This window comes from Terrapene carolina, unplaced genomic scaffold (genome assembly GCF_002925995.2).
Source record: "Terrapene carolina triunguis isolate 2854851 unplaced genomic scaffold, T_m_triunguis-2.0 Scaffold93, whole genome shotgun sequence".
Lineage (NCBI taxonomy): Eukaryota > Metazoa > Chordata > Testudines > Emydidae > Terrapene > Terrapene triunguis.
The window spans coordinates 15,287,662-15,308,371 of record NW_020664444.1 but is presented as its reverse complement, the minus strand read 5'-3'; the positions used below and the strand labels follow the sequence as shown (position 1 = coordinate 15,308,371).

Genomic DNA, 20,710 nt, shown 5'->3' with positions numbered 1-20,710 from the left:
ATTTCACCCTCTAGATCTTATGCACACTGCTCAATTTCTCTTCCATACACTTTATCCAGCAATTTGCCTGAGACATCTGCTCTGTTGCGTGGACTGTATCCTGGTCTTAGTGACTGAACCATGGTAATGAAGTGTGGGTTCTCAATCATACAGAAAGGGAGTTTGTTGCATAAACAAACCAGGCAATTTTTTCATCAATTACCTTTTTTTTTTGTAATCTGCTGGTTCTTATCACAAATTTATCTATGGTTGTTTCTAGATGATGGAGATTTTTTTTTTCTTTTTGCTACAGGTGATATGCTGTGGCTATATGACATACATGATGTGACTGAAACACTATCATTGGCAGATAACTCTGAAACTATAGAAAATGATGGTGATCTTGAAGGTGGATAGTCTTCAGAATCCTGTATGTTGAGGATGGATTCTCCTAAACCAAATAAGTCAATGCAGTTATTTAATTACTATTACCGTACTGCTCATTTAGTATTACTTATTACATTCACTGACACAGAGTACTACTTTAAAGGTGAAATTCTAAAAGGAAGATCTGCCTATTTTAGCTATTTATTTTTTATCACAACTGTATCTAAAATTATAGTATCATAGAGTAACTACTATATTTTTTGCTCAAACATGAGAATACAAGAATAGTCCAGAAGGAAGACAGGCAGTCCCTAAGAAAGAAGTATGAAATAAAAAATTTACCAACCTGAAGTTCCTGCATGTTCAGACATGTTCCTTTCATCATCTTCAACACAGCTTCCTCCTGAGAAGGAACACTTCTCATGACGTTGTTTCATTTGGGCAACCAGGCCTTGCATTTCTTTATTGCACTGTTTGCATTTTGCATGCATGCCTGTCTTACCCACAGGTAGAGGAACTTCATTAAAATATTCCCAAACTGGGTCTCTTTTTATGACCTGCTGCCATTATAGGTTTTCCCTTCTAGTGAGAGAATGTCATGGTAGATCTCAGATCAATGAAAGGTATATCAGAAAGACCTCAAGACTTCTGGAATATGCTGCTCAAAACAGTTTCACTTTTCTTTCTCCTGCCTGTCTCTCCCTTTTCACATTTATCTCCAGACTTCTTCTCCTTGTCCAGATCTATTCCGCCCCCAACAATCTTCTATTCATTGAACTTTTTGAAACGTTGCACTTTTAGAGAGAGGTAAGGGATTGATTCTGTGTACACAAATTTGCAGAGGGACAGTAGGGTTGAGGTCTGTTATTTCTCACCTCTATATATTATTTATTTAGCAAAAATATTTTTAAATGTTAACAAGCATATTATCTCTGGAGACACAAATCCACAGTTTGAGAACAGCAAAACTAAGCATCTCTGATAGTGCTCAGTGTAGAAGATACCGAGTCCCATTGGGTAGATAGAAAGATTAACCTAAATAATCTATACAGAAGCCCCTGGAACCCCATCAGATTGGGTCCTTAATCCATGAACTATTGGAACTCATTTACAAAACTTTTTTTAAACATGAATATATTGTCTCATACTATAGAATTAGAATTTCTAATCCCTATTCCACGATGAGATATCTTTGAGCTATAAGGTATCTTAATTAAAACTATCTTTAGATAGGTTTTTTCTTCAAAAAGCATTTTATCAAAGAAATCCGATTTAAATAAAAAAAAATCAGATTTAAAAAAAAAAATCATTGATTTTTATCCACCTTGGTTCCTAACATTCTGCTAGTTTTTTTTGACTGCTCCTGCACATTGAGCAGATGTTTCCAGAGAACTACCCACATGACTCCATTATCTCATTCCTGAGTGGTAACAGCTGATTTAAACCCCATCATTTTGTATGTAGAGTTGGGATGTTTTCCAATGTGCATTACTTTGCATTTATCAATATTGAATTTCATCTGCCATTTTGTTGTCCAGTCACCCAGTTTAGTTAAGATCCCTTTGTAACTCTTTGCAGTCTGCTTTGGACCTAACTATCTTGAGTAATTTTATATCATTTGCAAACTTTGCCACCCACTGCTTACTCCTTTTTCCAGATCATTTATTAATATGTTGAACAGCACTAGTCTCTGTACAGATCCCTGGGGGACACTGTAATTTACCTTTCTCCATTTCCAAATGTAGTACATTTTTATCTTAAGAAGGAGGATTTTGTTGTTTATATTTGTAATAAAATTGTTACATCATGTCTCACTTGAAAACAGGGCTCTTGGTCTAAAAGGCTGTTCTTGAAAACTCAGTTTTATAGGGTATATTAAACAAATATTAGAAAAGGAAGCTTTGTAATTAAATTAGTATCTCCACTCAGATTGGGAAAGCCTTATGATGGTTGTGTTGTCACATATGCTACAGTAAAGTAGTTATATTTTATATTTATTTTAAAAATACATTTGTAACCAGACAACTCTGTATGTTTAGACTTGCAGTATGGGTGGGTCCTAAATTGACTTTACTGTGCTGTTATAAATTCCCTTTTAAAGGGACCAAGTGTTCCTGTTCATTTAAGAGTAATGAGTAATCTCTGAAGGTTTTTAAAAAGTAATTTTTTTCTCAGAGAACATTTGTTTCCTAAATATTATGGTGAAAGGCACATATATATAATTTTTTTTTCTTTCTGTCTTTTAGTAGCTGCCAGCAGTTCACAGAACTACTGCTCCAATGATAAGGAATGGTCTATGCCATGTTTTACAGGCCCACTTTTTTTTTTTAAAACATGTTTGTGTCTAAACCCACCATATTGTCTAAATTCACTTGTATAGGGGCATCCATGTCTTAATGGGACAGAGTGGCAGAAGGCCATACACATAGAGTAGCATTAGAACCGTCTGCACAGTGCACTCTGAGACATTGTCCTGTTCAGAGAGCTGTAATGAAGAACTGGCCAAACTGGTTACACAATTACAATTAGGGGTCAGTCTACCCAACAAAAAAGTTTGCTGCTGGTAACCACTTTCTATAGTGTTTCACAAAGTCAGTATATTATGACCCTTAAATTGTTTTGTTTTTTATTTTCAGAATCTGATGTACCAGAAGAACTTCGAGTTGTGAATGGTTCAGAAAAACGTTACTTCACTTCTACAATTGCAAACCAGCTACTGCTTGTTTCTCTGCTAGAACATCTTTGCCACGTGTATGCACAAAATCCTGTTCAATCAAGATGTTTGTTCCAAAGTTAGTGAGAATATCTACAGTTTTTACTTTACCTTAAACTGATTTATTGTCATGTGTGCCTGAACATAAAATGCTACGTTTGTTTTCTGAGTTATGAGATCCGTTTGTCAGTTTACATTGGACTATTGGAAAATTATGGATCTGATACTGGGGGTAGCTGAATGCCACTTGGAAGGTTGGGAGCACCGTCAATTTGACTAGGAGTTGAGGGCATTCTCTACCTTCCAAAAATATGCAGGATCAAGTTGCAGAGAATTATTACTACTCTACTAACAATTCTGTTTCACCAGCCTCTTAAGAAAGTACAGTGCAAGAGAGGTAACAGGTGATATTACTAAGATGACTCTAAACTCATTCCACAGGCTTTATTAAAATCTGTTATTTGAACTACAAAAACAGGGAAAACACAGTTATAGGAAAGGAATATGATGTAATAGAAGTATTCATAAACATGTACACAATTTGTATAATTCTCAATACAAATTATGCAAAAGCAACAAATGTACCTGTATTATGCTAATCAAAACAGGATTCAAATCAAAGGAATCTTAAAAAAAAAAAAAAAAAAAAAAAAGTCAATAAGAAAATACCCTTAATTTCTATTCGCCAATTTCTATCAATTAGTTTTAGTTAACATTACTCAAAGGTGAATATTCAGATAACTTTTCCACTTTACCAGCTCTACTTATTGTTGGAAGGTGCTGAACTAAAAAAAATGAATTAGATTTCCCATGAACAGTGTTTTTGTTTGTGTCTATATGCACCCCCCTATATGTGATGGTGATTAAATTGTACAGCCAAGTGATGCACAGGGTGGATCCATGTGGTATGCAATCATGAACCTTTTATCATCTCACCTGCCCTCTTCCCATTAATCCATTTCATTTGGGACTACGTCTAATATTCCATATCTCCGAGCAGCTTTCAAACAACTGTCATTTAAAAACAAAAACAACTGACAAAGAAGTATTTCTCCTTCCTCTCAAATGTGGAAATTTCCGAGCAAAATGTTATGTGCCTCAATCCCAGGATGACCAATATTCAGACCTGCACTAGTGCCAGATTTAAAGTTTGATATCAGATGACCCTGTATGGCTTGAAGTGCTGTTGGAAAAGTGGGGTCTCAGCATTTGCTCCTAGTCCAGGATCCAAAATATCAGACCTAAAACTAATGACACTTTTATAGTTATAGGAAAACAATTTTAGGCCAACTGTAAATTTTTTTAATATTCACTGTAGAATTGACTTGATAATTAAGATGCCTGGCTTTACAAGGAGAGTGATACAAAAATATTCCTGATTAAAAAGTGTGAAAACTCTATCCCCAGACAAAACCTTAGTTTTGAGAATACATTACAGTAACCTAAGCATAAAAAAGGTTTTCAATAACATTTATTTATTTAACTACAAACAACACACTCAGCATTAGAAACATAGGAAACAGGTTATCGTTAAACTCAAATTTGGAGCTGAAATTCCATTTCTTTTGGGGTTTTCCTATTGGAATTCCCATGGTAGTAAAGGTAAGCACATACATAAGTGTTTGCAGGATCACAGCACTAGTATGTAGCAATTTAAGTATTTTATTACTTGATATGGCTTGATGGATCATTGATATTTTTGGTATAGATTTTATGTTTCTATGCATTTCCTAAACATATTCTTAAAATAGTAAGGAAAAAACAAAAAGATGAATATTTTCCCTTTTTTACATTTCTGACTATATCTAATTATACCCTTCTAATCTTTGCGTTTTAGCTCTATAAAAGTGCTTCCCTTATTTTGGTGCAAGACATTTTGATTGAAATCTTCCTTTTTTTGTGCATGAAGCTTTTGTTTTGAATATTTTCTTTGATTAAACACACAACTAGCACAATTAAGAAATGTCATTTTTAAAAATGTTTTTCATATACAAGACTATAGAAATAAACTGTTGAAATAAGAGTAGATATATATTTTTGTACTTATATGTGTGTGTTTGGACAAAGCAGTACACTGTGATAGTCTACAAATTATCAACTATCGGGTTTTTTCCCTCTTAGATTAAAATCTACAGAAGTAGTCTATCACTTCCTTTACTATGTATTTCAAGACTAATGTACCTAAACCTACACCACTATCTTTACTCTCTATATCAAGACAAATAAAAACAAGTATTCTACCACTACTTCTAATATCTATTTCAGGATCTGTTTATCAGTACTATACCAATGTCTCTACTGTCTATCCCAAGGTAAATAACCACAAGTTCTCTACCTCTCCTTCTCTTTGTCAAGACAAATATACACAACCAGTACTCTGTCACTATGTCTACTATGACCCAATCAAGTGTTCTTTGTGTATTGATAATCCAGCACTTGACCCCTGAAAAGTCTTGACAGGTAGAAAGTTCCCATTAACTAATTTCAGCCAATAGAGGTGAAGTTTACAAATGAACTGGAGAAGAAGGACAATGATTGGTTGTTACCTCATTAGAGTGCACCATTTAGTGACCCAGAGTCCTGCCTATAACTATAATATTAAATTAAACAATTGTTCAACAACTTAATTACAATGTAATTTATGTAAATATAGCTTATGTACATATTTTCAAAGAAATGTATTTATATGGATAGTTTGCTGGGTTTGGTAACAGGCTGTTTTTGAGCTATGATGATCCAAAGAAAGAGGCTCAACATATTTCCAAAAAAAGTCCCTTTTAACTCATTAGGACTCCTGAACAGTTATAACTCCTTGGAACTTCCTAAACAGTCCTAAGTATTTTTTTTTTGTAACTGTCACCAAAATTCCATCTCTACTCTTCCAGTATGTAGTAATTTTATCAGGCCCAGTTTTTTATTCCTCATAATAGACTGCATAATGAACAATTTTGAGAGAGAAATTGGTCTTAGCTTAACTGTGGAGCTATGACCAATGCATTCTTTGTGTATTTACATGTACATGCATATACATGTGCATACACACTAGGGGAATTAGCAAAAATGTTGATACTGCCACTCTTTATTAATAGCATAGCGTTGATAGCCATAGTAATATGAGTCCTCATAATTGTGAACAGACTGGAATGCTGTTAGCACTGAACTGTAAAAATACAACAAAGGTGCTTTGTTTGTGGCAGCCAAACGGGTGGGGTGGTGGTCAGATAGTTTATTCAGCTAGGAAAGGAAGTAGATGGGCACCAGAGACTTTCACCCTGAAGATAGGAGGTGAAGGAATGTGGATTAATTTGGTGAGTGGGAGGGGATTTCTACAGGGTAGCTGTAGTTGGGGTGTAATTAGTTTGTTTGGTTCCTCACCAGGAGTGAAAAAGGTGTTAGGGTACATGTAATGGAATGCATTTGTTTTTTCAGATTCAGAATCTCTTTCAGTTATTGTTTTAAAAAGAATTCCTTATGTGACTGTTCATGCACTGTTACCACGTGCACTCCAAGCTCCATATTGACTGAATTATAAATTATCTTCAGTTTCAATAATAAAGCAGATACTTCTGAATAAAAAGTACAGGTCAAGATTGTTATGTAAATACCCACATGTGGTGTTAGTATTGGCATTTGTTCCCTCCCCTGTGCTAAAATACAAGTAATTGTTGCTCAGAACTTTGCTCATATTTATTTATATTGGGTGGGAAAGAGACTTAAAATGCAGTTGGGTACCTAGCTCCTGTTCATGTTCATTGATTCAATTAATCACTATAAATTGTGACCAGGCTAAGAAATAATAAGGATTAATGTATAGTCTGGGTATACTATTTAAAGTTGCGATTGTTTAGTTAGGTTTCCTGTTAAATAACCTCTATCCTGTTTCTTTTTACAGTAATCTGTCGGACATTTACTAGAATGGGCTTGCTCTCCTCTTTTGCCTTCTGTGATGAATTTAGTACTTTAAGATTGCAACATAATAGAGCCATTACTCAGTTAATGAAAGCAGCTAATCAACAAATACTTGAGGTAAACTTTGTTAAGTTTCTTTAATAACCTTTACATTACTGAACCTACGTGTTAGGATTTCTGAAGCAACTTTCTTTATGGAACTATTTTTATATTTGGATTGTGTATTTTCAAAAGTCATACAAAATGGTGCTTTGGTTACACTTTGGGTGGGTGTGAGGGGAAATATCTAGATCTATAGATGCAAATAGTAACTTAAAGTCTACAGTATTCTTGCTTTATCAGGTCAAAGCTTTATTTTTGTTCAGATCGAAAGTTAGACATATTGATTTAAATCTGTTACTATTTTTTCTTATTTACATCATTTAGGAGAATAATTGGAATTGCTGTCCTGCTAATTTACCTTCTCATAGTGAAGTTCATGCTTAACCATTAACTGCACATCAGTTTTCTGATGGTATATAGCTTTTTTTAAAAGTTGTATTTTGTTGTTTTATAGGAGCTTGACAATGGAGATTCTCACACAGTCAGGTATGTGTCCAAAGTGCTGTGCCAAGTATTAAGATTAACTTTCTGTCTGAAGTTTTGCACTATAAAAATAATAGATTTCAGCTTAGCATGAAAATATTGCACTTGAGATCTTGCGTGTCAGGAATTTGATAAAGTGTAAAACACCTGTGTATTCAAAAACATAAGCTTACTCTTTAAAAGGGTAAAGATGAAGCGAGGTTTCCTACTGCATTTTCTTCATGTAGGACATTGGGTTTTACTTGATGGGCTGCTGTATTAAAGTTAATTTTTTTTAAGTAGCTGTGACATGATAGCCAATTGCCAGGAGCAAAAGCGCCCCCTTAGTGTTTGGCCTTTGATGATGCTTGGTTCTCCGTATGGGATTCACAGGTAAATTTCTGGATCTGTAAAGGAAATAGAGGCACCAGCTGGAGGTTATACATTCCAAGCTGGATCTTCTGACCCTTCTCTTGTCACTACCGGAGAAATAGTCCCATTAATTTTTTTCCATTAAATAAAATAACAGAGTTATTATAAATGTTTCCTGCTAACTTTAGAATTTCAATGGAGTTCGGGTGCAGGCCGAAATTCTGACATGGGCATGATTATCATTATCTTGCATCTTAGGGAATGCTTTTTCAGGAATCTGGAATGTATTATGACAATAGTGGCTAGAGTATTGTTTTCAGTGGAGACAAAGACATTTTGTATTTATTTTGAAAAGGTTTTTGGATCAGATGAGGGTTCTCCCCTTGCTATCGTTCTTTGAAGAGGGGGGAGATAAATTTCACAAAAGTGGTTGAAGCTTTTCTTTTTAAAGTCAAAATGTCCTAATTGACAGCTAAAAAAAGGGGACTGAATTACTAAAGAGAAAATAGCTAGCTTTGCTCCTCCAGCTGTTGCAGAGTTAGCAAGTTGTGGCTGAGAGAGATTCTGTAAAATCATTCTAGGAAAACAGTTATTGCTGACAATGGCCTTTTGATATAAACAGCATAAAATATTTCTAATTCTCATTCTTCTAATCTGTAAAAAATAATTCTCATGTAACCTGCCCACTCCTCGCCCTGAACTTTCACCACCATTATTTAGTAAAGGCTTTGCTACTTTGCCTAAAATACACAGTAATATATTTTCTAGTTTACTATACAATAATGATAAATATTTTAAATTAAACTAAAGTTGTCAAAATAGGACCAAGTTCACCTTGTGGTACAGAATCCTTTGAAATTGTTTATCAAATTTTTCAGAATAGCAAGTAACTAATCTGCAAGTGGGTTTCCTAGTCACTAATGCTAATTTAAATATATTCTTTCTGTATTGCTTACAGCAGTTATGTGTTAACTCAATCTAATGTAATTCCAATTCTCTTCAGCAGGTCATCTTGCACCACCATTTCAATAAGACTGTGTCTACACTAGCACTTTTGTCGGTAAAATGTATGTTGCTCCTGGGTGTGAAAAAACACCCCCACCCCCGACTGACATAAGTTACATCGACTGAACAGTGTGGCCAGCACTATGTCAGTGGGAGACGCTCTCCCACCGACATAGCTACCGCTGCTCACTGTGGGTGGTTTAATCATGCCGGTGGGAGAGCTCTCTTCCGTCGTCATAGAGCGGCTACACAGGACATCTTACAGTGGCGCAACTGCATCGATACAGCTGTGCCACTGTAAAGTCTCTAGTGTAGACATAGCCTGCATCGATACAACTGTGCCACTGTAAGATCTCTAGCGTAGACATAGCCTAAATCTCCCCCTTGAACTTCACAAAGTATTGCTGTTTGGAACATTAACCTTCTCGTTCACACACACTATTAGCTTTCAATTTGCACTATAGGGATAGTGTCATAGTACTTAGCTATTTTTCACAATGTAAATGAAGTTTCTGTGTCATCTCTATCTGTGATTTACATAGTACCTTAATTTTAGCTTGTGATTTAGTTTAACCAGTCATAAAATATACTTTTTTTTTAATTAGTGAAAAAGAAGTTCTCTTTGAAGCACAAACTTCACGCTACTTAAATGAATTTGATGAGATTTCAAGACTAGGAAAAGGAGGATATGGTACAGTGTACAAGGTATTTTTATCCTCTATTTTAACAGCTTTGTTAATAACTGTTTGAGGTGGAAAATAGTTCACCTGATTGTTTTTGTTCTTAGAAATATGCAATAAAACAAATATGAACCAAAACTGTGTAAGATGTTTTAGTTCTTCCTTTCAGAAGGGTGCTTTCTGAAGACTCCAATGCATTTTTGTCTAAAACAGAATATATTATATTTCACTTTTGTGTACAGTCTTATTCTTATATCCTGAATATGAGAGAACCCTTACTTCTCAGATGAAGTACTTGGATTTATCTATATAAAATAAGCAGGGAAACTTATTTTGTTTTAACTGTGGTTGAGTAAAAAAGAAAATTATTTTAATTTTGAATGTGGGTTGTACCAACCACTGGTGAATAGTAACTATTATTTTTACTAACTATTTATATTGTAGTAGCACCCAGAGGTGCCATTGTAGTGAGTGTTATATAAATGCCTAGAAAGACAGTCGTGTCGTCGTTCTCCCCCCCCCCGCCCCCTCCGAGAGCTTACAGTCTTAGGGCTTGATTTTCAGCAGTGCTGAGCACCCACTGTTCACAATGGCTTCTCTTCTCAGCGGATGCTGAGTTCTTCTGAAAATTAGATGCCAAGTAACTAACCTCGTTTCCTCTGTCAACCATATTATTATGTTTGGTGGATATTGTATAAATCTAAAATAAAATATATTTTAGAAAATGAAGGTACCCCAATATAATGCGACCCGATATAACACAAATTCAGATATAACGCGGTAAAGCAGTGCTCCCGGGGGGCGGGGCTGCAGGGCTTCGTGTTCAAGCGGATCAAAGCAAGTTCAATATAACGCAGTTTCACCTATAACGCAGTAAGATTTTTTGGCTCCCGAGGACAGCGTTATATTGAGGTAGAGGTGTATTTAGTTTCAGACTCATAAGTCATGTAACTGTCTAAACTATCTGTACGACGTTGTATTTAGCTGTGACACTCTGAATACCTTTCCCAGACCTGAGGATTAGCTCTTTGTAGCTCTAAAGCTTGTCTCTCTCACCAACAGAAGTTGATCCAATAAATGATATGACCTCATCCACCTTGTTTTTCTGAGTCATGTACTACTTGCCCAAAGTTGTTTTAAAAATATTTAGTTGCGTTGTAATAATAAGCAAAGAACTAATTTCCTATCTAGTAACCTCTCTAATGTTACAGACCAAAGACAGTAGTTAAAAATACAAATAATTTGTCAATATATCATTGGCGAGGCTATTCAGATCAAGAAGGAACTTTGTTTTGCTTGGATCTGTAGTCTCAGTGCACAGCACTCAATATTGAAGGGAAGGATGGCTGCAGTGGTGTCCATTTCATTTTATGTAAGTTTTGACCCTTGTGCTGCTGTATATTAGGCAAAACTTGGGCACCTCTTCATTAGACATTTAGGGTCAAATCCAGAAGACCTCCTCTAATGTCATTGAGAGGTAATCTGAATAAAGAGTGTAAGATTTTGACTCTTAGGAAACAAACTGTTGTTGTTCAAATGAGTTTTTGACACATTGATCTAAATTTGTGAAATTTGCTTTTTCTAATTTTTCCCTTTTAAAAATTATTTTCAGGTCAGAAACAAATTAGATGGTCAGTTCTATGCAATTAAAAAAAATCTTATTAAGAAAGCAACCAAAAGAGATTGCATGAAGGTATGAATTTATTTTTCCATGTTCAGATTCTCTGTTTAACTCAGGGCTTACTGTAATTGGTTCTTGATATAATTAGCAGTGGCATTAATGTTGGTTATGGCAAAGTAGTAAGTGGGCATATCTCCTATTTTATAAACTTTGTATCTCATATGTTTCTAAACAGGAAGAATGTTTTATAATATTTTAGTGTATGTTTATTTAGTCCCAACCTGAGTGTAATATAAAACATTAGTCTGCAAGATCTGAATTGTATAATCCTTAATGCTGCAAAATAATTATCTGTCTTCAAATTCTTAAATTCCAGTGAGAGGTAAAATAACTGTATCTAGAAACCTTTGTTTTTTTTCCCCTTTGGGTTCATATTACAGTCAAATTAAAGGATGATCATAAAGTTGCCTTTTGGTCTTTTTTTCAGGTATTGCGAGAAGTTAAAGTGTTGGCTGGCCTGCAACATCCTAATATTGTAGGCTATCACACTGCTTGGATAGAACATGTTCAACAAGCATGTCCAAAAGGGGAGTATTATTTGCTATCATTGTAACTTCATACTTCCCATAAGCATGTCTGTTCTATTAATTTGCAGAACACTCAACTCTCAGAATTGATGAAGGAACCAGAGATTTTTCCAAACATTTTTTCTAGGAAGCATGACAATGGCTATCAAGTGCCTTACCTACTGCACTGTCCTGATCAAGAGATTATCGGGGGTATAAAGGTTAATTTAGAAATGCAGGACATCTAAAACTACCTATTAAAATATTTGAGTAGGATTTTGGACGCTGCATAGGGTCCAGTTGAATCCAGTTTCGTTTAAAAAAAAAAACTCAGGCAAGGCATAGCAGTGTGGCTAGGTGTAGAAGGGACCCTGGGAGAAGGACCCACTTGAGACCTTTGGAGGAAAAGCACTGTGTATTAAGGAGGTTGAGAGAGAAGTTCATTTGCTTACCGATTGTGAAATCACAGATCTGTGGTGGTGTCTGGAGATTCCTTTCCAACTTTCTCCTCTTCCTAACTGCTCCAGAAAACTTTAGAAAAATTGATGCAGTCCAGAATTATTTTAATGGCAAAATGTAAACTGCCTCTTACTTTGTTTTCCATATTAGGGTTTTTAAAATATTTGGTGAGGTAAATTGGGGTTTCTCTGTAGCTTCTGAGCTTTCTGTTGGCAGAATCTGATTTTGAGACATCAACTTCTGTCATTGACAGGGAGGCACTGTTTCTCTGTCCCCCCCTCCCCCCTTCTTCTCTACTATGCATCTCCTCTTATTTTCCTTTTTCTTCAGTTTTCGCTGCCTTCGTTGTAAATTTTACTAGTTTAATCAGTAGCTATAGCTGTAATGTTAATATGTAATGAAATGTGTGCTTGTCTTGTTTTGTAAAATGTGACTTTTTCTGTTCATCTAATAGATAAGACAGTCCTGAAGTTGCAGTCACTCAAAAAGTCTTCTGACCAAGAGAGTGGCGAGTAAGTATTACAGTGTTAAATGATGATATTAATCTGGGTTTAACATAGGGTCTTTCTCCATGTAACATTAAATGTTGTAGAATTAAACTTATATTACAGCAATATTACTTCCTTGTATCAAGTAGTGAACTATTAGGCATCAGTTATTCTTGTATTTGTTCCCCCTTTCATCAGATGTCTGAGGGTGAGAAAATTTGTCTAACATTCCTCCACCTTGGGAGTTAATAGGGTCTATCACAATAGTATCTAACATTATTATTAGACATATAGACTTCACAAATTGTGTACTATTCACCAACAAGATTCAGTTCAGATTTAGTGTCATTAGGGAGGTAGAGGGTTTCTATTCAAGAGAAAAATGTGAGGATTTGCCATCTCAAAGATGAGAGGGTGGGAAGGGGGAAAATGTAATAGCAACACTTACCAGCTGGAAGGGACATAGATGCAACAGACATCTGTCAAATGATCACATGGGGCTATAACTGCTTGTCTCTGCCAAACTGAAAAGGTCAACTATCAGAAATAAACCCTCGGAAGAGTCTTTTAAAGGGTGACCCTACAATGGCAACTGAGCAGTTGTAAGGTTTTTGTAGGGAAGAGGCAGAACTCCTGCTTCTAAGGGTAAAACAAATATTGGATATTATCCCAGTTTTCACAGGGTTTGAAATAGCCATATCTCTTTTTATAACATTTCCAGAATAAAAGCTGAAGTACAATTCTGACGTCCGCCTCTTGTTGTGTTTAGTAGATAACATACAAACTGTATATACTTACTGATTCCTTCTCTTCAGAAACCAGTGTCATATTCAAAATATGGAAAGCAGCAGTTCCATTATCTTTGCTGACCTTACCTCAGAAGAAATTAAATCCTTTGGATATACCTTTCTTGAGAATCAAGATAATAAATCAGTGCAGCAAATGGATATAACAAAAGATTTTACCAGTGGAGATGGTGAAGAAAGAATAAAAATGAATAAATGTGAACCACTCACTGACTCACAAGAAAGTTGCATAAATAGTACTGCCAATGGACCAGTTTATTTTAAAAATCATCTATCACATGGACTTCATTCTAATCTGAATAAAGATAGTATCATTTCAAGTGATTCTTGCACTGAAGACGAATGCTCCCAGAAACACATGTCTGTGCACAGGCAGTGTGAGGTAAATAAACCCCTCTTTAAATACAGTTAACTGATCTCTGATGTGATGATATGTGCAGAGTAGTCTTAAGTAAGTGTGCCCATGAATTATAACAATGAATTCTATAAATGGTATGACTGGGATTGGAGCCAAAGTCTAGTAATTTTATCTCAATTGTTGTTGTTTTTTTGAGTGGATAACATAATTACAGGGATGCTCACCACAAGAGTTGCCAAAATTTAGCATTAAAGAAAAGTCTATAATATTTGTAGCTTTGGCTCTCTTCAGTTAAAATTATACATATAATTTTAAAAATCAGAAATGCTATTCTTGCAAAAACCAAACAGAAAACCCAAAAAACCCAAATAAGCCAAAAAACCTCCAGCATTCTGCACTAGTGACCAATCCAAACATTGCTGACGAATGCACCTAAATGTGGCGTGTGTGCAAGTTTGCCTGACTGGAAGATAACTGAAATGTCACTTATGGAGAGGAAGAGGGAAGCAGAAGCATGTGGAAGTGGGAACCACTTGGTGAAGTGTAAATACTGAGGAGAAAGAGACAGCTGAGCATCTGGGGTGGGGGTGGAGCTGCGTAGCCATGTCAGGAAGGTCTCAAGACCCTGCTGCTGTCAGAGTTCCCACATAATGAAATGCTCATTTTGGCATGGGAAGGTTGCTTCCAAAGATCTGCAGCTTTTAATAGAATAGAATAGAATATGGAAGTGTCCTCTGGAGTTCCTGAAGGGAGATGCAAGGAAAGAGAAGATATGGGGCAGTGCTTGTGGGAGAGTGTCAGAATTTACTGACTAGTGATGATAGGCTGGGTCAGGAGCCAAGAGTTCTGGGAGAGAGGGTGTTATATGTGTAGAAATTAGGATTTAGTGGGGCTGGGTTTAGATTGTTCTGCAACTGGTGAAGAGGGAGTATAAATAGGGGAATTGAGTGAGAGGGCAAGGAGAGATCAGGGCTTGTGTTAGTGGGAAGTAATCTTCGGGAAGAATAGAAAGCGAGAGTTGGGTGAGGCATGAAATTGATGTGTTGTGTATTAAATGACTTGATTAAAGGTGCTGGGAGATTCATGGGTGAAATTTGGACTTTTAGGAAGTGGGGTGGAGAGGAGGGAGTAGGAAGTTGGAGAGAAGGAATCCGACATGGGCCGTGTTTTTGGAGGATTATCAGGGAAGCAGTTGCAGGACAGGAAGCAGAGGTTTTATATATGTAAAAGAAACCAGATAGAAGATACTGTATTAACACATTAATTGTATATTTAATATTAATACTTCTGAGGACTTAGCATGTGTTCAGTTGTACAAAATGCTGCTCTTTTTTGTTCCACCCTTCAAAAGTGCGCATAGGCTTTCCAAGCAGATCTCGCTAGATGAACATATGCCATGTGGGCTGCAAGTGAATCCATAAACATCAGGAAATATAAATTCTATCCCAATTTTCTCAAAAAAAAAAAAAAAATACATAAATAAAATACAACCACTATTAAAAATGTTGTGAAAGTAGAGAGAATATTTGAAAGTAGATTTCTGTTTTGAGTTTCCAAATTGTTGTTAATAACAAAACTTAATTTAAAAAAAAAATTAAAATGCTATTTAAAACTGATCATTTTACCTTTAAACCAGTGATATTGTCTTGCTTCTCAAAATATCTGTTGTGAAAGTTTTTAAAGATGTTTGCTACAGTCATCTAATTATCAAATGAACCAACACACGAGAAATTGAGTATGTAATTACATACTCAATGTGCTAATAAATAATACAAGCTCTTCTCCTGTTTCTGCTCCTATTGAAATCATTGGCAAAGCCCCCGTTGAGTTCAGTGGTGCAGGATCAAACTGCTAAAAGATGGAGAAACTATGTAATAATATGATACAACACCTGTATGGAACCAACTACAGTGTCTTGCCTTATCAGTTGGGGTATGGACTGCAGCTGGGTATCTATCAAATTTGACATAATATCTTAAAGGGACATTGTTGGGTAGTTGAGGTCCAATTTTAGTGTTTTCCTGTGGGGATATGAAATTGATAAATATGTTCCTAAATTGAAAATAGCATTTCATCTCAACAGTGATCGCACCCAGCCACTGCAGGGTTGTACTAGTGCATCATCATCAGAAAATGAAACTGACTATAAGGGAAAAAATAAATTGACTAGTCCGGTCTGAATGCATTTTGCTCTAAAGGCAGTGAGATCCAGTATTTTCTTGATTCTGGTATTATATTTATCAAAACAAGTATATTTTCCAATATTGATATTCTTGTAAATTATTTTCCTTGGTCAGAATGCTTCCCTACATAGCCCATCTGAAAAAGGAAAAAAAAAACCCTAAAATCTTTCCATGGACGTACCCAGATACTCCTTGATATCTTAAGAACATCTGTCATGTTGTTGTGTTAGCTTTTATTATTTTATCATTATCATTCTGGGACCAACATGGCTAGAACTACACTGCATACAGCTTGTATGCCTTTTTAAACAGTTATTACTTAGTACCATTTGAGGAATAAGGAAAGCAAAATAATTGTACATTCTCTTCTCTCACCTAAAACACAATAAATTTAATAGCACTGTATCTGCCATCCACTCTGTACTCAATCTTAGTTTAAAACTGCAGATCATTTGTCTTGAAACAAAATAAACTTGTACAAGTGATCATCGCTTATATTACAGTGAAAAAATATGTACCAATATTTTCCTGTTAGATGGAGTATTGTCTGATGCTTCATATACAGATGCAACTGTGTGAAATCTCCTTGTGGGACTGGATTGTTGACAGAAACAAAAGATGTGGTGAGCGAACAGAGGAATCTTCCAGTAAGATTTATACTGTTTGTTTTTTTTAAATATAAATACTTACAGGGCAAAAAACAAAGATATTTTGATTTTCTATTTGGAAGTCAATGTGTTTGATTTTATACTTTATTGACAGCAGTTAATAACATGGACTTTGGTTATTAGGTCCTTTCCCCCTTTCATTCAATCAGAATAACAGTAATTTAGTAAAATGTGTGTAGTCTATACAGATGAGGTGTTTGTAGAAGAGACTTAAACTTCACCCAAAAGTGACGGGTGAAAAACTATGCATGAGAAGTAGGACTGATCTGGAGAAGTAGAGCTGCTGTTGAGAAGGCCTGTCCTTTTTCAATGAGCAGTTTAGATTATGTAGATTTTTGTTCCTTTTCCAGAACAATTTCAGTTGATCAGAATGAGCTATGTTCCAAAAGCAAGTGTAATAATTCCTAATTGTGGTTGCTTGGTCTATTAAACATTAGTTTTCAACGACAAGGAGATAGCTTTATAGTTTATTCATTTTCTCTAATGCAGTGAGGTTACAACGCAATTGAAAGCTTTAAAATTTGTTCTTGGAGAAACAAAAAACATCCTACAGCATTATTTTGATTGACCATAGTGGATTTAACATCTGGTCCTGATTGGAGCAGTTCTTAGATGGTGATGTCAGCAGGCTTCATTGACTGTTGATATCTAGAGAGGACAGGTCTTTTAAGGACAGAGCATTAAAGATATGCTCTACTCCTTTCATAGTGCGAAAAGAAATCTACTTAACACAAACTGTTCTATACAACTATAAATCTTGAAATGAAAAATGTGTCTTTAATTTGATTACTTATCACATCACTTTTGAGAACAATTTTTTTTTGTTACATTCTTTGCATAGAGTGAAATTTCCTAGCTGCTTGGTTTTTATTTGTTTCCCCTTCCCTCCCTCCTTTTCCTACCTACAACTAGTCTTTTTGGTTTCTTAAATTAAGCAAGATTGGTCCTGGTTGAGAATTGGATAGAAGAACTCCAGTATAATTTGTTTTTTTCTTTGAAAAAAAAACATTGACAAAGACTCACTCACACAAGAGGATGTTAATGAAACCAAGTAGTTATGGGGTGAAAGGTAAATTACTACCATTGGTTAGAAACTAAGAAACAGAGTAGGAATAAATGATCAGTTTTGAGTGTAGCAAAAGGTTAACATTGGTGAGCCTTAGGGTTCTGTACTAGGAGCAGTGTTTAATATATTTATGATCTGGAAAAAGAGTTGAACAAAATGAGGTGGCAAAATTTGTAGATGACTGTTTAGGTTAGTCAAGGCTAGGGAAATCTGAAGACCTAAAAATGATACATGAATAGGCAGTATGATCATAGATGGGTTAGGCTCTATAAAGAATAGAGTATAAAATAATACAGAAAATATGCCATTATATTAAATTGGCATGCCCTTACCTGGAATACTGTGTTCAATTCTGGTCACTTGATCTCAGAGATATAGCACAAATAAAAAGGGCTCAGTGAAGGACAGTGAAAATGATTGAAGGCACAGAAAGACTTCTGAATGAGGAGCGACTGAAAAGACAGATTATGTAGTTCAGAGATGAGACAAGTACAAAGGAACATGGTAGAGGTATACAGAATGATGAATGATATAAAGATGTCAGCCATTTTCAACACCATCTTGTTAGAGCAGAGCTCAATAAGACAGGAACATCAGTGTTGAGAATTTCAAAGCAGTGAAAGGGATTTAGCCATACCTTCTCCATGAATCATAGTGGATGTGAGGTTAAATCTCTTGCATTACTTTGAAACTCCCAACCCATGATTCTAGGAGAGAGAATAACCTCTTACCTGGAAGTTTTTCACTTTTATACTTTCATGCAACATTTTTGGATCCTCTTTAGGAACCAGAGGACCAGGAACTTCTGTGATTTTAACTCCACAGGACATTTCAATCAAATCGAAAAGCAACAAATTTAACACCGATAAAAGTAAATACTGATGCTTAGTAAGATTCAGAAGAGAATTAGACATATGGATAATGAGCACATTCACAATTAGATTAGAGCGAGAGAGAGGATATAAACTCTCTTTCTTTAGAGCTCATACACCAACCACTATCTTAAAGAAGAAATTTCCTATTTACGCCATAGGAAATCACTTTTAACCTATGCTAATTTTATTTAGACTGTCTTCGTGTTTGCAGATAAACTGACACGCCATTTTACCATAGATTTATAAAGCATTTTAGTTTTAGCAAAATCAGCTGAAATAATTAAAAATTTTAAATTGTTTTAAGGTCCTTATCACCTTGTGGATGTCAGCTGGACATCAAAAATTTTTCAAGAGTTACTAGAAGGAGTATACTATATCCACAGCAAGGGAGTCGTACATCGAGACATTAAAGTAAGTTGAAAAATTATCATTAGAGGATGCAGTGTGGCCTAGTGAATAGAGCACTGGACTTGTATTCAAAAGACCTGGGTTCTATTATCAGATTTGCCACTAGCATGTTGGGTGACTTTGGGCAACTTGTTTCATCTCTCTGTGCCTCAGTTTTCCCATCTGTAAAATGGGATAATGATTCTGATTTCCTTTGAAAAGTGCTTTGAGATCTACTGGTGAAAAATGCCTTATAGGAACTAGGTATTACTATTAAAGGCAGGAAAGACCATTTGTGTTATGGAGTTGCTGATACTGGCTCCATAGCTAAGGCTGAGCTGAGTTTTGCACTTAAAGATTCAACCTCTTCATGTATGAAGAATATACTGCACCTTCCCCAAAATTACAGCACTTCATGACAGAATGAATTTGCTGAAAATTTACAAGTAAACCTATTAAGTAATTTGAGTTAAAATTAATTAAAATAGGGTTCCTTTAAGAAATTTAGCACTGTTTGTCAGACTGTTATATGTCCCAAATGATCTCAGGTTAGGCATTTTCTATCTATAAGGCTATGTTTTAATCATGGGTATTTTTTAGTAAAAGTCATGGACAGGTCACGGGCAGTAAACAAACATTCACAGCCTGTGACCTGTCCATGACTTGTACTGTATACCCCTGACTAAATCTTGGGTGGGGGCGGAGGGGGGTTTGGCGAGGCTGGCAGGCTCCCTAACTGTCTCCGTGCCTCCCCGGAAGCAGCGACATCCCCCTCCCTCAGCTCCTAGGCGGAGGTGCAGCCAAGCAACTCTGTGCACTGCCTCTGCCCCCAGCGCCAGCTCTGCAGCTCTCATTGGCAGGGAACTGTGGCCAATGGGAGCTGTGGGGTCAGTGCCTGCAGGTGCAGGCAGCGCGCAGAGTCCCCTGGCTGCACCTCTGCCTAGGAGCCGAGGAATGTTGTCGCTTCTGGGCAGCCCTCTGAGGCCCTCACCCCCTCCTGTGCCCCACGCCCCAGCCCTGAGCCCCTTCCTACACCCAAACTCCTGCTGCTGCTGGAGGTGGGAGGGGGCGGTGGCCCGAGACTGCCCCAGCAGCGGCTGGTGCGACTGGCCCAGAGGCCGCCTGAGCAGTTCAGGCGGCCCCCGGACCAGCTGCATTGGCCTCTGCAGAAGTCCCAGAGATCCCAGAAAGTCAGAGACTGTGACCTCCGTGACAAACTTGCAGCCTTATCTGTCTACACAAACTCCAGCAGACGGATGAATCTTGAATAGACCTGATGCAATGGGTATTTTTTTGAAACTACATTTTAGTATTAATGGTCATTTTTTTTCTGTTTATTTTCCTTCAGACTCTGTTAAGGGAGAAAATTATTGTCTTCAGAGAAACTCTCAAAAAATGGTTCTCTTTCAAAATGGTTATCTGCTATTGTTCTCAATGGCACGGAGGCCACATGCTGCCCTTAACCAAGATGGCCCCTGGTTCTATTCACCTTCTTCTCACAGTGCACCTGTCTCCAGACCGCATAAGGGTTCACCATCTTCCCTGAGGGCAGCTTGACTTCGTTCCCATTAAGAACAATGAGAGCCAAATTTTTAAAAAATCTAACGAATTAGAACTTTTGTCG

At 36.3% G+C, this 20,710-nt stretch overlaps 1 protein-coding gene across 2 annotated transcripts in view; it reads left to right on the top strand.

Moving 5' to 3' along the window:
• EIF2AK1 (eukaryotic translation initiation factor 2 alpha kinase 1) overlaps nucleotides 1-20,710 on the top strand; it is a 36,387-nt gene that overhangs the window by 3,641 nt on the left and 12,036 nt on the right. The window contains exons 2-11 of one of the 2 annotated variants that reach the window (XM_026650718.2): nucleotides 3,003-3,158; nucleotides 6,972-7,105; nucleotides 7,545-7,576; nucleotides 9,535-9,634; nucleotides 11,222-11,302; nucleotides 11,718-11,817; nucleotides 12,710-12,767; nucleotides 13,559-13,931; nucleotides 16,626-16,713; nucleotides 19,004-19,110. In XM_026650718.2, the coding sequence (XP_026506503.1) occupies nucleotides 3,003-3,158; nucleotides 6,972-7,105; nucleotides 7,545-7,576; nucleotides 9,535-9,634; nucleotides 11,222-11,302; nucleotides 11,718-11,817; nucleotides 12,710-12,767; nucleotides 13,559-13,931; nucleotides 16,626-16,713; nucleotides 19,004-19,110 (1,229 nt within the window). Of the gene's footprint in view, nucleotides 1-3,002; nucleotides 3,159-6,971; nucleotides 7,106-7,544; nucleotides 7,577-9,534; nucleotides 9,635-11,221; nucleotides 11,303-11,717; nucleotides 11,818-12,709; nucleotides 12,768-13,558; nucleotides 13,932-16,625; nucleotides 16,738-19,003; nucleotides 19,111-20,710 lie in introns of both variants that reach the window. The other variant, XM_026650717.2, reaches the window with a different exon arrangement.